General features: G+C 40.2%; 1 protein-coding gene across 2 annotated transcripts; it reads right to left on the reverse strand.

Moving 5' to 3' along the window:
• Positions 1-791: 791 nt before the first annotated feature.
• On the reverse strand, positions 792-16808 carry LOC133465900 (26S proteasome non-ATPase regulatory subunit 11A-like). Of its 2 annotated transcripts, none has more exons than XM_061749067.1 (13): positions 16514-16808; positions 15716-15817; positions 14808-15004; positions 14631-14688; positions 13903-14097; positions 13341-13485; positions 12926-12986; positions 11966-12028; positions 11478-11603; positions 10977-11012; positions 10818-10869; positions 6761-6895; positions 792-4888 (listed from the first exon to the last, which is right to left on the reverse strand). In XM_061749067.1, exons 1-12 carry the CDS (start codon positions 16602-16604, stop codon positions 6762-6764), a joined length of 1260 nt encoding a protein of 419 aa, XP_061605051.1. In that variant the 5' UTR covers positions 16605-16808; the 3' UTR covers positions 792-4888; position 6761. The 2 variants fall into 2 exon arrangements, with proteins under 2 accessions (XP_061605051.1, XP_061605050.1); XM_061749066.1 differs by having other exon boundaries at positions 6761-6904; positions 16514-16801.
• Positions 16809-17694: the final 886 nt, after the last annotated feature.

Here is a 17694-nt window from a genome sequence, read left to right on the forward strand (position 1 = left end):
TGAATACATTTCAAACCCTTACTAATGGTGTTCAAATATACACAGAAAAACAGCATGACATTTTGTTTTCAGGTAAATCTCTGAACTACCATTTGATTGTTCCTGAGAAGAACTTGAGAACTGTGTTGAGTGCAGTCAACCGACTTCTGGCAACTATGAACTGGACTGATTGAACTACAGTATATTCACAATTCCTCCGTCTCACCTCAGTAGTTCTCACACATTTTCGAGTGGATTAAGGTCTGGGGATTGGGTCGGCCACGCCATACCATTAATCTTGCTGATCTGTACCCAAGATGCTGCTTGATTGCCGGTGTGTTTAGGCCCATTGTCTTTCAAGGTCATTTCCTCTTTGCAGAGGAATTGCGGCATGTAGTCCAATTGTCCTGGTCTGGAATACCAGCACTTGGCATTTAGCGTACGACTAGGAGGACTGGTAATCAATGGAGATCTCGATCCAAGTGAAGGAGGCCGTAATGAGAAAATAAACTAACCTCAAGAAAGATTGCAAAAGTGGTCAAATTGGCAGATTGGACAGATGCAACCAAAGCAAATTGATATCAGATTGATGGGAACAGAAGGGAAAGGCTCCCATCTTCGGGCCATCACTGACTGCAAATTATTTGAATTATGGTTAGATTTACAACTACACTATTAGTCAAAGTTTAGACATGGCATCTCATTTAATAGCATGAGAAAGTGTATCCGGACTGGTAGTGTATGTCAATTGTCGAGTTGAGCCCCTAAAAAAGGAAGTACTCTGCCCATATAATCAAATTACAAAAGCACCGTCACTGTCCGAATCATTTTTAATTTACAGTGCACGCAGAAAGTATTCACAGCACTTCACTTTTTACACATTTTGTTGTAACATTATCACCAAAATGTACATTTTTGCAAAGTATTTAAAGAAAACAACTGCAACATCACCACAGATTCATGCTGCCACCGCCATGCTTCACTTCAAACATGACATTTCCCATCAGATCAGAGAATTTGGTCCCTTATGGTCCTTCAAGCACCTTTGGGCAAACTCCAGGCGGGCTGCTATGAGCCTATTACAAAGGAGTGGCTTCCGTCTGCCCTCTCTGCCATACAGGCTTGATGGTGGATTACTACAGAGATGGTTGTTGTTTTCGAGGGGTTTCTTTCCACAAAGGTTGGATTGGAGGCTACTGTGCTCACTGGGACCTTCAAAGCAGCAGAAACGTGTCTTTGTCCTTCCCTAGATCAATGCCTTCACTGTGAAAATTAATGTTTGGTTTTTTTTTGTTACCTCAACTTGCCATTTTTCTGAATCAGTCCAACTATAGTATCTAAATCATTCATTTGAAATATTTCACTTTTAACATTGTCAACTCATCAGTTAAATCAGAGCAGTCCAGGTAACTCCGATTGCTGAGTTGACTCAATTAAATATGAGTAGCCCCTGCAAAACTGCCAAGGACAACCCACATGTCAAGACCGGTCAAGACTGCGTCCTGGGCCGTGAGGAAAGGAGGCCATTTCATTGCAGACAGAGAGAGCATCATGAGTCGACATAAGGAGGTCAGGCAAGATTTTCCAAAGACGTTCCAAAGGTGCAGTTTGCCATTCTATGCCTTTAGTGTCCTAAGTGCCTAATTGGCCTCTGTACAGTCTCTACATTGATGATCCAAAGGTACTGAAATGAAACTTTGAGATAATCCAGAAAGTTTTCAGTGCATGTTGTTCCAAAGTTCTTGCACTCAAAAACAAGATTCTACAACAAACAGTTTGATCAGATCTCTTCAAGCGATCCGTCATTAGTTGCTGAGGGATAAACACAGGTTGGGATCCCTTCAAATTTGATCCATTTTTGGACTGCAACTGTTAAATGTGACCTGACTCAGTACAAGTCTTGGTCTACACATCTGTTGAACGCTCCTGTTAATTCTGCAGCCTCTCTTGGGGTCTCATGTTCACTGCCGTTGTCTCCCTTTTCATGATGTTTTGCATCCTGGTCTTCATAGCAGCATGCCAACTCTCCCCAGGCCCAAAGATTCAGATGCTTGTTTTTTTTTTTTTTAACATTTTCATTTATTTGATAGTCTTCAGTGGTAAACATTGCATAGCTCAAATTCCTGGCCATATGCTTGCTGTAAGACTGTCTCCCTCTTTCGCTCTTTATGTTTGTCTTTGTACGTTACCTTAATAAAGAAGGTACAGGGGCGAGCAGTTGTTGACAAGAGATTACAAATTGAAGGAGACAGATTTAAAAAACAGACATAGTATGCCAAAATGAGTGTCAATGCATTTCAAACGGTACCTGTGTCAGTTCTCCATACATAGACATTACTTGCATTGTGATATTCAGATACTTCTTAAAACTGTTCACCATTTTTGGAGAGCAGCTGTTCAATCCACCTCTAAATTTGCAACTGTTATGTTTTTAATTACATTTTCATTGTTTTATGAATTTATAGTTTTGTGATCAAATACGTTATTTGTGTTTAAAAAAAAAAATACAAATAAAGTAATTTCTTTATATATTCCACTCAGTTATTTTAGAAAATAAGTGATTTAGTTGACCTGACAAATAATGCGATTTGGAGGTATTGATCAAACTTAAGATTGTTAGTGAGGTCAACTTCTACTGAAAAAGTAACCTGGCTACCTTAAAATTTTATGTTGATTCAACTAATAGGCTTAGTCGGAACAACATTGTTTCCCTGTTTGAGAAACAAATGTAGAAATACACATTTGTTGGTTGGACTTGTAATGCAATGTCACCTCAACTAGGCATTTAGTTCATACAACTTACATTTCCTTAAAGTTCCTTGTTAGTAGAACTTTTTAGAGTGTTGTGAAACTTCCTTTGACTTCATGCTTGGTTTGTGCTCTAACCTGCACTCAACACATCGTGTGGAAAAGGTGAAGCGCTGTGTATCGTTTATAACACAGGTGTCAAACTCGAGGCCCGGCGGCCACATCCGTCCCGCCACATCATTTTATGTGGGGCGTCAAAGAAAATCATTTGCGTCCCCTTCCATGATTTTTTTTTTTTTTTTTTTTTAAATCTACAAAAATTTCAAATCATCTTATGAGATAAATAATGATGTTGCGATATTGCAAGCATGTTTCTGTTACCAACCAAACTCTTCTTTACATTAACTGGAACAAAAGTTGAACTATTCTCCTTAACTTCTGATTTCAAAATCAATTATCCATCGATTTGTTTTGTATCTGTAATACTATGATGAGGTGATGAATGGATATAGTTTCACGGTCATCACGAAACTCTGAGAGAAACCTTACCAACAACAAGTTTGACACCCCCGCAAGTTTATGATGCATTGCAGTGTATTATTTTTTAAATGAGTTAACAACCAGTGGCAGTTCTTCAAGATACAGCAGTTACAAGCACAAGTTAGATGTGCATAAATAAGCAGCAACCATAAGTTTAGCAATTGAAGACTCATCTTTAGGCATAGCAATTAAACCAAGAGTTCACATTTTTAAAGAGAAAAATGGCACATTTTAGACCAACACTTCTCACTTCATTTTATATTCTATTTTTCAGGTTTCGTATTCATGTAAAAAAAAAAAAAAAAAAATCAAAGAATGAAACAAATGCCCTGTATTAATCTTGGAATGATGTATCCGAACCTCTATGAAAGGAAACGATAATTGTAACAATTGCCATGAAGTGAATTAGTTAACTCGTTGCACTAAAGGACTTTTATTACTCACATCTGAAAAGTTAGCTTAGTATTGTTACTGCGCATTTTAACCCAAAAACATAATGGGGGTGGGGAGGGGGTTCAAATACTTAATCCATATCCCAAAATAATTTTTTTTAAAAAAAGTTGTTTTTATCTAGCACTTGTTTTATATATGGTAAACCCTCAGTCCCAGCACTATTACGTTTTCAAGAATGTACATGAATTTCTCTGCAACCTCGCTTCTAAACATCTTCGAATGCAAAGTTCCTCCTTTGCTCAGACACTAGACCATTGAAATTTCTTTGTGCGACTCGCCATGCTCTCACTGCTGAGATTTACATGTTTCTCGCATTTTATAAAAATGAGACCTTATAATTACATGGTGAACCGGATGAATAGCAGACCTTGGCAATGTTATGTACACAGAGGAGGTTAAATGCGGGTGAGTGGCACAACAGTAACATGATGGGCTTCTTGTGGCATGGTCTTAAAAGTACACAGTATTATAACCCCTGAATGCCTTGTGTGACTGAGACTGCTTGGAGGGGGGGCAGGCCTGACATTTGGGTACAAATGTGGATACGAGCAAAATTTGGGTCCATAGTCTAACTAACAACCTCCAAAATATCAGAAGAAATGACATCTGGAGAGAGGGAGAAAATAAAAAAAAAATAAAATAAAAAAGGTAGACCTCAATCTCATTCCGGTGTTCGTTCAATCTGAATTGTTACTGATCAGGTTTTGGTGTTGATTTTGTAATACATGTGTAAGTGTTGTTTATGAATTTTCTATTTTGTTTTATAAGATTCCCTGATGGCCAGTGCAGAGAGAAGGAACAAAAACAAAAGGTAACGAGGAAACTCAACCTATTTCACATACAGTAGAAACAAACCATTGTTGGGAGAAGTGGGGCGCAGTGCCGAGATATTTCCATAGGGAGGAGCACTTTGTGTCTGGTCAACCCCTTCCAGATTGGGATGAGGAGACAGTAACGGGAAGAAGGAAAAGCAGAGAGCTGTGGGAGTTATTTCAGGAGAAGGGTATCCATCCCATCAGTCTCTGCTGCAGTGTCTCCACAGGTTTAGAAAAGTTTTTGTCCTCCTTCCCCCTTCCCTCGTACCTCCAGGGGTTGAAGTGAGAGGGATTGACGGAGGTCTGACTGGCCCACGACGATCCGCACTGGAGGACTACTGGTTTTAATCACTCTGTGTAGGAAAAAAAGACGCAAATAGGGAGTTTTTTGAAACATATTTCCCACATCTGGTTATTCCCTGTCAATGACTTCTCAGGCTGGCTGTAAAGGATGGAGCACGGAGTTTTCCCGAGACTTCTGAGTGTCATTGAATTCCATGAGAAAAATAAAGCAAATTTGAAATCTAAAAATACCCGTGTTGTCAGCCAGTTGGGTTATGCGCTCTGCTTCGGCTAACTCACACTAATACTTTGAAAGACTGCATGTTTTTTTTTTTCCATTCAACATGAAATAACCTAAAAGTAATTTAAACATAATACTGTGCTTATGACTGAATGGATGTTTGGATCTCCTTCAATCAAAAAGGGTTAATGCAAGTGTTGTATTGATCAAAGCGCTGTGCCCAAGTTTCCTTGCGCCATGGACCAGACCGGAGTCACTATCCATAGACATACAATTTTTTGCATAGTCTCCCCACTTTAATGTTTAAGAGCATGAAACAAACGTAAATATTGGACCAAGTTAACCCAAGTAAACCTAAAATGCTCCTATTTGTTGTCCTGAGAATGAAATGACCTGAACAATTCCAAACACAGTCTTTAGCTCTTTTCTTCTCATACAGGTTCTCAGCAAATCTGTTTTTTCCCCTCTCAAAACTTTGAAGAATCTACAAAAGTTGGTAAAACACTGGATAAGGCCATTTCTAAGTTAATTGAAACTAACTGTCCAATCAGACAAAAGACACAATGGTGATGAAAACAATATTTAAGGTTTTTAAAGAATGTGAGCTCAAGCTTGCATCAGTGCCATAACATTGCTGTTTGTTTCTGTGTAGGACTGCAAAGGAAATAAAACGATTATCATGCAATGGTGACAGAAGGGTGGAGCATGTACCAAGGGGTAAGCCATGACATTGTGGGCCATTTCTGGATCACTGGACGTTTCCGACAACATTACATGTTTTTGATACGTTATAACGCCAGAAATACACCCAGATGTATGCGGTGGGTTCTGTGGCTATTGGCAGAGATCACTGGACTGCCTTCTAATTGCTGTTGTGTCTTGTCTCAGTTTGGAACCTTGAGCGTGACCCAAGACTGCGTAGCTTGGAAGCAGAATCCTCTTTGAAGTGTTTTTTAGTGGTAGTTTTTGTCTATTCCTCTTTGAATTGCAAACATCCACAGCTGGGGTTTTACTTCATCGCACTGGCAAAACTAGAATACCTGATCTATGAGTCCTAAAGAAGACCATGACTGTAAACATGACTGTTTACCGATATCCATTACATTAAGAACCAGTCAGCCTTTGATAAGCTCGGGTAAGTTTTGAAAGCTATTGGATCATGATTGGTAAACTACGTTTTCTACAAAGAAGACTTTAAAAGATGTTACAGTTCCTTATTTATTACAGTGGCACGTTGAAGTCCACCACAACAGTGTTCAGCGCCATGACAGTTAACTTGGACATCATCACCAGTCGCAGTGTGGATGCCGGTGTTTTGTTATGCTTGACAATTTACATTACATAAGTAGTTGATTTCCTTTTATACTTGTGTGATAGTTGAAAAAAAAAATACAAAATAAAATAAAAAGATTAATACTGACTAACTTTAAATCATTACCTGTACAGTTAATAAATATTTTAAATAGTTCTAATAATAATAATTTTGAAAGTCAAGCTGCATCACGGAATGGATTGTGCTCGACTTCAAGGTACCACCGAATGATCAAACCTGGTAAAGTTCTTCCTCATTGATTTGGAAAGTAAAATAAGTATGGACTTCAAATGTATTATCTTCAATAAGACAAATACTATTTAATATTTAAGAAGAATGACTGATGAATATGAACTCTGATGACACAAACATCGGTTCAGCTGGACTGACCTTATGTTAGCTTCTTGGCTTTGTTGTAAAGCGAGTCCACCACCTTGCTCATGTTCTGAATGGTCTCCAGGGCTGCCTCGTATGTCTTGTCCACCGCAGGTTCTTCAAAGACGATGAGCACACCTTCACCTTGGTCTAAAATACCTGTTAGCATCAATGGCAGGATAGACAACAAAAGCAAAGCTACTACGGGAGCTGGCAAAAGTTGGTAATGTTTACCTGTCTGCATGTTGCATATTCATTTCATGAACAATGTTACACGTGTCAAAAAGTATTGGGGCAAGATTGGTTATCATGCATGGTAAATTTGTGGTTTTATTTTTCCGGTAATGAAAATCCAGTGCTGTGAAAAGTATTATTCTCACACTCTTATATTTTTGCATAGTTTCCCCACTTCAATGTTTAAGATCATCAAATACATGGAAATAACAGATAGCTATAACCCAAGTGAACTTACGATTGTCTTTTCAAAATGGTTATTTCATTTATTAGGAAGAAAAAAATATATTCAAAGTTACCTGGCCCTGTGTGAAAAAGTTATGGCACTACCAGCACCACGTTTGACTGTTGCTATGTACTTTTTCTGAAATGCTGTGCTACATTTACGTCCAATGTCACAAGACACACACACCTTCCAAAAAGGTCAACTTTCATCTCGTGGGTTCATATACTATCCTCCCAAAAGTCGGATGTTTTTTTGCACAAGTAAGAGGAGCGCTTATGATCTTTTTGGTCAGCAGTCGTTTTCATTATTGTTGTGACATGTACATTGACCTTAAAACTGAGGCAAGGCGGGCCTACAGTTCTTTAGAAGTTGTCCCGAGTTCCTTTGTAACCTCCGGGATGAGTCATTGCTGTTTGTTCTCTTGGGGTAATCTTTGTTGGCCAGCCACTCCCGGGAAGGTTCACCACTGTTCCATGTTTTCTCCATGTGAGGATAATGGCTCTCCCTATGGTACACTAGAATCCTAAAAATTTAGAAATGGCTTTTGTAACCCTTTCCAGACTGATAGATGTCAATTACTTCATTTCTCAACTGTTCTGCAATTTCTTTGGATTGTGTTATTTTGTTGCACCATTTTTAGATGTTTTGTCTGACTTGATTTTGTCGGGACAGATTCTTTGAGTGATTTTTTTTGATTGAACAGGTCTGGAGGTATTCAGGGTTGGGTGTGATCAGCGAAAATTAACCACAAATTGTGATTAACCATAATTCAATTCATGATTTAACAATGAGGTTTTTTCACACAGGGACAGCTAACTTTGAATGTTTTCTTTCTTTGATTAATAAAATCACCATTAAAAAAACTGCATTTTAAGTTCACTTGGTTTATATTTATCTGATATTTACATTTGCCTGATGATCTTAAAGTTTAAAGTAAATGAAACCTTTTCACAGCACTGTAGTTCCAATGATCCAAGGATTCAACATCACGCTATACAATTATAATATAGTAGATTCATCAACTGATTACTAATAGCAGATAACAATGAAAAAAGCAGAAATGGAACATACAACAATGCTGACAGTATATGTCGTATCACACTGGTCAGTAAAAATTGTGCCAGAGAAATAAATGTAACATGTATTAGGTACATTATTAAACTGTATAAGAGAAAGTATAACAATGTCCTTAATTGTTTGTCCTGCAACCGTTGACAACCTGCCATATTCGTAAAGGCAGACAGTGTGTGCAGATTAGGCTTTACACGATCAGGATTTTTGGGGCTGATCGCCGATCAGCAAGTTTAAAAAAAAACATAACCGATCACAAGATGAAGCAATGTGTCCATATTCAATGACTGGTTCATTTATTGTATATACTTTGTGTACTGTATACTGAGTACTGTATCCATCCATCCATTTTCTGTAGCGCTTATACTCACGAGGGTCGCGGGCATGCTGGAGCCCACCCATCCCAGCTCAAAATTATTCTCGAGCATTTTGGACAAAAGTTAAAACATCAATGACCACTAGGGGGCATTCAAGGATTGGCCACTGGCATAACTTTAGGTCAGCTCAACATGCTCCTCCTCATGTACAACCCCAATTTCAATGAAGTTGGGACGTTGTGTTCAACATAAATAAAAACAGAATACAATGATTTGCAAATCATGTTCAACCTATATTTAATTGAATACACCACAAAGACAAGATATGTAATGTTCAAACTGATCAACTTGATTGTTTTTAAATAATCATTGGCTGCAACACGTTCCAAAAAAGCTGGGACAGGGTCATGTTTACCATTGTGTTACATCACCGTTTCTTTGAACAACATTCAATAAACGTTTAGAAACTGAGGACACTAATTGTTGAAGCTTTGTAGGTGGAATTCTTTCCCATTCTTGCTCGATGTACAGCTTCGGCCGTTCAACAGTCCGGGGTCTCTGTCGTCGTATTTGACACCTCATATTGCGCCACACATTTTCAATGGGAGACAGGTCTGGACTGCAGGCAGGCCAGTCTAGTACCCGCACCCTTTTACTACGAAGCCACGCTGTAGTAACACGTGCACAATGTGGTTTGGCATTGTCTTGCTGAAATAAGCAGGGGCGTCCATGAAAAAGACATCGCTTGGATGGTTTCCCCAAAACCTGTATGTACGTTTCAGCATTAATGGTGCCTTGACAGATGTGTAAGTTCCCCATGCCATTGGCACTAACACAGCCCCATACCATCACAGATGCTGGCTTTTCAACTTGGCGTCCATAACAGTCCGGATGGTTCTTGTCCTCTTTGGCCCGGAGGACACGACGTCCACAATTTCCAAAAACAATTTGAAATGTGGACTCGTCGGACCACAGAACACTTTTCGTTGTTGATAAATGGCTTTTGCTTTGCATAGTAGCGTTTCAAGTTGCACTTCCGGATGTAGCGCCGAACTGGATTTACCGACATTGGTTTTCTCATGCGGTGATATCCTTTACACATCGATGTCGGTTTTTGATGCAGTGCCGCCGGAGGGATCGAAGGTCACGGGCATTCGATGTCGGTTTTTGGCCTTGCCGCTGACATGCAGTGATTCTCTAAACCTTTTGATGATATTATGGACCGTAGATGATGAAATCCCTAAATTCCTTGCAATTGTACGTTGAGGAACATTGTCCTTAAACTGTTCAACTATTTAGTAATAGACTTGTTCACAAAGAGGTGATCCTCGCCCCATCTTTGCTTTTGAATGACTGAGCAATTCAGGGAAGCTCCTTTTCTACCCAATCGTGGCCACCCACCTATTCCCAATGAGCCTGTTCACCAGTGGGATGTTCCAAACAGGTGTTTGATGAGCCTTCCTCAACTTTCTCCCTCTTTTTTGCCACCTGCCTGTCGCAGCTTTTTTGGAACGAGTTGCAGCCATGAGATTCTAAGTTAATGATTATTTGCTCAAAACAATAAAGTTTATCAGTTTCAACATTCAATATCTTGTCTTTGTAGTGTATTCAATTCAATGTAGGTTGAACATGATTTGCAAATCATTGTATTCTGTTTTTATGCATGTTTAACACAACGTCCCAACTTCATTGGAATTTGGGTTTTCCATTCTTCAGATGCCTGATGAAGCATTTAGATGACGTTCCCCACAACGTACTTCAGTTGTGCACAGACTCCAAATAACGTACGTGTTGTTTGTTTGAGAAACCGCAAAATAGTCCCACACCGATGACGCGTTTTTTAACCGACACGATTGAAAAAAACTTTATTGGCCGTCAGATAGTTACAGTACTGCGCCACAAGACAAGGCTAAAAATAAACTAGCTTTTGGATTCTTACGCAACTGCGACGCGGAGTTAAATGTCTTGTGCAAAGCCGATCGGATCGGCGAATTATGACATGAAAGCCGATCAGCATAAAATCGGCCGATACCGATCACATCGGCGCAAAGTCTACCGCAGATGGGTAATCATTTTCCTATTTGGGCATTACTCAAACTACTGAACAGTTTGCTCAGCTCAAAAACCAAATCCCCCAAACAAATATATTTAAGAAACACAAATAGCATTGCATCATGCTATATGTGCCTAATATAATTAACTAGAAATAGCTTCAGCCACATACCGTAAAACTTTTTGTCCAGAATCATCTGCGATAATTTCCTCTCGACATCACCCTGCAAGAAAGACACTGCGATTTTGCGTATTTCACTTCGCACACAAAAAGAAACGTGCACACCACATAAAATGAAGAATGAAAACGCAAATTAACAACAACACATACCTTAGACAGTTTGATGATGGAAGAAATGTGTGCCATCTAGTAAAGAAAAGAGCAAGAGTGGAGTACATTTTAAATTAAATGGCACAATCAATGACACTCTTCCCTCGCTATATCGCAGTTCACTTTTTGCGGCTACAGCCCATCGCAGATTTTTTCATTATTGCACTTGTATCCCAGATTATTTTATACATCGTGGGATTTGACTGCAATTAATTGTTACTGCAGACTCACTAGGGTTGGGCATCGTTTGAATTTGAGCGATTCCGGTTCCAAACAATTCTCGATTCAGATTCTTTTAGGGGGCTGTGTCAAAATATATAATATATAAATAATACAATAACTACATCGTTGCTACTTTGTAGATTTTATCTATTGAGGAGCTGGTCTGGAAAGTAACCCTCACAATAAAGAAGGGATTACTGTACACAAATTCATAAAGCCCATAATGTAAAGAAAAATCTATAGTGAAGAAGTCAAATCATAAGTTACTGCAGTGCTCACTTGGACCCTGGAAAAAGGCTCAATGACCCTGATGAGGTTCTGCTCGAGCAGGTTGTCATACAATTTGGTCAGATGGGTTCGGATGATGGGATCGTCCCTCAGTTCTGCTTTATACTCTGTCAGTGCCTTTGGAAGGAAGAGGAGACCACATATTACACACTATTACTATTCTCGCTACTAATTGCGCGAGGCAAACGAGCAGATCGAAAGATTTATGAGACCACCACCCAATGCAGGGTTTATAGCACAGCTACCCTAGATCAACAGCATTCATATTGTTTAATATAGCAGTATGAGGAAGCACCACGGGTGAAATTACATTTTAAATGATAAAATCTGTGTTTGAGAAGACGCATTTAGTTTGAAATTCCTAATTCTTGTTCAAAATGGTAAACGCTGAGACAGAGAGCTCTTTATGATATGGGATAGTCTCTCGATAGGTCTTTTACTAATTGTGTTAAGCACTTACGTCTGCTATATATACAAACCTTTTCAAAGTCAGAAAGCGATCGATTCTTGCTAGCCTGTGCTACACATTTCAGCGAATCCGTCTGTAGAAAAAGAGACAAAGAATAAAGTTGCATGGATGAAAGCACAGTTTACTTAGGGCTGGGCGACATAGCCTTAAAATAAAATCCGTTTCTTTTCGCAAAAATCTGATTTCTGATTTTAAAATGGCAAGGGCAACTCTTGACAATGACATTATTCAAAACAATTTTTCCTCTTAGTTTTTTTTCCTTCTGGGATTTGCTTTATTTATCCTGATACCAAACAAGCTTTTTTAAAAAAGAAAAAAATGTTTAGTCAAAACATGTATGTAAATAGTATGATCCTTAATAAATTATCTTTTCCTTCGGGCTTGTCCCGTCAGGGTTCGCCACAACGTGACATCCTTTTTCATGTAAGCCTATCTCCTGCATCCTCCTCTCCAACACCAAGTGCCCTCATGTCTTCCCTCATGACATCCATCAACCTTCTCTTTGCTCTTCCTCTAGCTCTCTTGCGTGGCAGCTCCATCCTCGTCATCCTTCTACCAATATACTCACTATTTCTCCTCTGGACGTGTCCAAACCATCCAAGTCTGCTCTCTCTAACTTTGTCTCCAAAACATCGAACCTCGGCCTTCCCTCTGATGAGCTCATTTCTAATTTTATCCAACCTGGTCATACTAAATATATATTAAATACTTTTTTGCCCCACTGTACATGCCTCTATAGTAGAGTGCATCAAAACTAAGACATGTAATTTTGGTAAAGGCATCAAATACAGCTATGGTACAATATCAGAACTAAGTAGATTAGTTCAAGTGTACCAAATGAAGTGACAGTGGAACAGAAATACCCATACAACAATTTTTCGTTAACAGTCAAAGATTGAAACCCCCCCAAAAATGTCCCATTTCTTCTCAGGAATAAATAAATAAATAAAAAAAAAAAGTGATAAAGTACCTGTCTTCCAGTGTACCGCAGAATGAGTTTGCCACCGATGAGGGCCTGGACATCCTCTGGTCTGAAACACAAGCAATGTATCCATGTAGTGGAGTGTTTTTCAAAGTTAGGCGACTCGTGGTGGTGACGGATTGCAAAGCAATGAAGTTGCTTCTCCAGGAGCTCAATTATTGGAGTTGAAAATATTACTCACAGATATTCATCATATTAGTCCTACTCACATTTAAAATAATTTTACTGTACTGTATTTCAATTATGTCTGATGTCTCAGTCAACCACCACCAACAGTTATGCAAAAAATGAGAACACTGACTCTAAAGTAGGCTTTACACAATCAGGATTTTTGGGGCCGAGTTTAAAAAACCGATAACCAATCACAAGATTTGCTCAAGCCAGTCAGTACTTTACCACTTACGCATTGAGCATGATTTTGCAGAGCAGCATATACTTGAGTCCTGTGATGGCTCGAGGACTGTCAATGGAGTCGTAGCCCTCAAAGGCCTCGTAGAAATAGGAGTACGCCGTCTTCCAGTCTTTCTCCTCTGCTGCATGAATAATCCCTGGAAACACGCATGGTAAGGTCAGGTCGCCAGGTATGTTGGCCAACAAACAATCTATTATCAGGTTTTACAGAGAACTCCCGCATACTTGCGGGTTGGCACTCACAGCTTCACCTATTCATGGACTTTCTTTTCAATTTTTTCCCCCAGATTTCTTTTCTTTTTTGTTTTTCTTTTTTGGGGGCGGGAACCAACCACAAAAATGAATATTGGTGGTTTATCCCCACTTAGTCAAGAATTTTATGAATTCAACAAAATTCTCAATGCGATGATAATGGGCAACCATTCTCCGCATATTTTCACTATTCGCGGTCCCTTTTCCCTGTGACTAAGTAGGGGTTCACTGTATCCCATTATATTTGAAATGATCATTTTCTCTATACATTACTCCCAGTTATGATTGGTTTTGCTTTTTACCTGATTGCATGTCTAAAGCTGCTTGTAATTTTGGTGGGCAGTAGATGGCATTGGCAGTTGTCCTGGCTGACGTGAGGGCAGCGCGAGCCTTGGGCAGGTTACTGAGGACCTGATATGTTTTACTCTCTAGCAGCTGCACCTCCACCAGTAGGGCTTTGTCATCCATCTTCTTCAGCTCCTGCAGTAACTGGGAGCCTGGAGGTGGAAACCAACGTGCAGTTTGTACAGGACATAACCTCCTCAACTTAAACATGACAAATACAGACAAAATGGTATGGAACTACATTCTACCACAGTTCCTGAAAATAATACTAGTAAACAGGGTAAAGACTGTAGATTGTAGTGTGGTTCACTCAGCGGCGGGTAGTAACGCGCTACATTTACTCAAGTAACAGTTTGGATCAATTGTACTTGTGAGAGTCGTTTGAATTAACCATACTTTTTACTTTTACTTGACTATTTATGTGAAGAAGAATCGATACTTTTGCCCCGTTACGATGATCGACATGCCGCTCGCTACTTTTATTTATCAATTAGTGCGTGCGCAATCTATTTTTAGACGTCGTCAGACTTCCGCCTTGGGCGCCGTTGGGGCCAATACAGCTTGATCACTAGTGTCATTTGACTCCAATTCACCAATCAGACGGCACAAGGCAGTCACATGACCGCACACCAACTCTTCGTGGGCCAATCAAAGTGACTCATTTTGGGGGGAAAAGTTCACTCACCAAGTTGTAGGGCTTCCTGGTAACACTTCGTGTCGAAATATAGTGAGATAAGTCGAGCCTAAGGATAAAGCAGGGATAAAACTCTCATAGCTGAAAAGAACAGTGTTAATGTTGGAAAAAATATAGACAAAAACATCCCATGCACATTATTATTATTATTATTATTATATTTCTCACCTCTAGGGCCTGTCGGAGGAAGGTCCTCTTCTCAGCCTTGGCCCATTCTATGCACTCAAGGCAGAGCTCTACTTCCTGACCTGTGGCGGCCTCCATGTCCAGAAACAGGTCCAGCAAGGAGCGAACCAGTCGGGCTGCTTTGGCCTTAGAGATGGAGTTGAGGAATGGCCGCACATATGTTAACAGACCACCGAGCTCTGAAGGCAGAGAGAAAAAGTATGAATTGTTATTCATAAAAATTGAACAGTAAGGGCTTTTAAAAGTCCAATTTTGAAGGAAAACATTTCAAACACATCTCGAGTGAGTTTTTGTGTGTAAAATTGTTGAATAGTTGGTGAGAAAATTGAGAATTTAAGAGTGAGCCATAAAAGGTTACTGTCAAGTGACTGTGTAAGGTTCTTAGTACTGTATGCTTAATGATGAGCCCAATTTAGAATACCCGATGGTAACAATCATGTCAGAAATCATATTCTACGTCATCATAAATTATATTTGGAGGATTCGAATGAGGCGGCACGGTGCACCACTGGTTAGCACAGCTGCCTCACTTAGCCCCCGGGGAGCAATTTGGGGTGTCGGTGTCTTGCTCAAGGACACCGCAGCCGTTTGTCCGGGAGACGTTGGCGGCTGGTCCGGTCGGTATCTTGAACCTAAGTCCCCACAGTGGCAGCCGAGGATCTTAAACATTGGGCCACGGCTGACGGCTGATGTTCGATCGATTACATTTCCGACGCTGTCGGCGATGTTTGGGAAAACAGTGTGATTCATTCGCAAGCGAAGCAGTGAGATAACAGGGCTGATCATTGAGTGAGCAAAGACCCGTTTTGATGAGGTTTTCCCAATTGGTTTGGCTAGTATGAATCCTATGCTCAGAGAACATTGTGGAAATAGCAAGAGTTTGTATTTACCTTCAGCCTGTCCCGTCTTGGCCAGCAGTCCGCCCAGCTCCAGGATGCTCTGCTCTTTAACACGCACAGCCTCCTCATCACTATCCTGAAAGTCCCGCTTTACTGCAACACACACATACAAATACGGTCACATGTAGAAGTCCCTCAATCTAATTTGGAACTGACATCGTTGAGAATGGCAACGCCGATTCAAATAACTACGCTCTAGTTTTGAGTGCTGAAATCAGCGCTTGTTCACAGCTGTGACGTTGGCTAACGCGTGACGGCAAACATGACAACACGGAGAATAGCCGAAATAATCATGACAATTGTATGATGAAACCTTATCAAAGCCAGCAAATGACCGTAGCAAAACGGGTTTAACACTGGTTTCACTGCTCACTTTATATTCGGAAGAATTAGGGAAGCCGTCGACGAAAGACAACTCACATGAACTCTGGAACTATCGCCCAAGTTCCTGTCCAAAGAAGGAATGCCGGCCGGCGAGGCGAGGCGAGGCGAGGCTAGCACTAGCACTAGCACCAGCACCAGCACCAGCACCAGCACTAGCACTAGCACTAGCATAAGCAATCATCTTAGCGGGCACAGCACAGCACAGCACCGCTGCTGACTCACTCAGCATGGGGAGACGAGACTGTCAACTAAGCTAACATAGCTTAACATTGAATTGCCAACGAGCTAACAACAAAGATATCTCAAAACAAATAGCTCTCATATTGTTTTGGGGTTATGTAGCTAAGCAGACTAAACAAACACAGACTTTATTTTCGAGTGTGACGCATTTTCGGGTATATTTACCTATTGAATGTAAAATATCGATTGAGGCGTTCCGATCTGTGACAAGAAGAGACTGTGCCCTCTGAAACTCAGCCACTGCCGCGGCTGCCATCTTTCCTGTACCTGCCACACTGCTCCGCTGCTGGTTCTCCGCTCAGGTCCTTCACGCTCATTGCCGGAACAATGCTGCCACCAAAAGGCCGCGCCTGGTTCTTCCTTCCGCGAGGAAAAATATGGCTTTATTTTTGCCTTTAGCAGGTGTTTCTTGTCCATTTTGGGGGTTACTCAAGCATCCCTACATTGAATCCCAGCAGCGCTCCAATTTGAGACGATTACTTTTCGTTGTATAAAGTGTATAACCATACAGTACTTGGTTGAAACGTAATATTTTAACCACAAAAATACAGCCCACCGCCTTGCCTCGAAAAAGGATGGTTTAGTCAGACTTTCCCAAAAAGTGTTACCCTTCTCGTTCATAAACGTGGGAATGAAATTGCGTTCAAATGTACAAAACAGTGAAATTGATCCTATTATTTATTTATTGCTGAATTTCCCTGAGAGAAATAATGAGTAAAATATACACAGTAATACCGTGTTGTTGCAGTTGTTTCTCTATTTTTTTTTTTTTTTACACTGTACATTATTTTTGTGTTCTCCATTGCTCTCGCTCTCTCAAAATATTTTGTTTAAATGTGTTTTAAAGACCTTAAAAAAAAAAAATCGGAAAAGCTATGAAAACATGCCCTGGGTATTTCGCTATCGCGGATTTCACCTATTGCAGGGGTGGTCTGGAACATAACCCTAGAAATTGAGGGCGGATTACTGTACCCACCTAATTTTGTCCAGGGTTGTGGGGAGCTGGAGCCTGCCCCAGCCACTGCAACCTGGTTTGGCTCGATAAAGGTTTGGAAAGGTTTGTGGCTTGACAATGGATCTTGGTCAATTCCAGGCTTGCCAGTTACTTAATTTAGTGAGCATTGTGTTTTGTTTTGTTTTCTAACGCAAGGTAATATTTCTCGCTGAATAACCATGGTTAGAAACAACTAATACAGATTCATGTGAACATGTACTTTGCATTCTTGAATCACATTCATTGATCATTGCTAAAATATTACATATATATAATCACACCTTTGATTATTGAGAGCCGTCTGATGCTGCAGAAGCTCTCCGTGGATCATAGCTTGTGCTTTAAAATGTGA

Source organism: Phyllopteryx taeniolatus, chromosome 16 (assembly GCF_024500385.1).
Source record: "Phyllopteryx taeniolatus isolate TA_2022b chromosome 16, UOR_Ptae_1.2, whole genome shotgun sequence".
Classification (NCBI taxonomy): Eukaryota; Metazoa; Chordata; class Actinopteri; order Syngnathiformes; family Syngnathidae; genus Phyllopteryx; species Phyllopteryx taeniolatus.

Excerpts from the sequence above, each read along its gene's own strand:
- LOC133465900 (XM_061749066.1), bottom strand. The coding sequence starts at position 16,604 with ATGGCAGCCGCGGCAGTGGCTGAGTTTCAGAGGGCACAGTCTCTTCTT. Across the intron at positions 13,486-13,902 it reads AGCTTTAGACATGCAATCAG|GGATTATTCATGCAGCAGAG; the intron begins GTAAAAAGCAAA and ends GCGTGTTTCCAG. Across the intron at positions 12,029-12,925 it reads TGCGGTACACTGGAAGACAG|ACGGATTCGCTGAAATGTGT; the intron begins GTACTTTATCAC and ends CTTTTTCTACAG.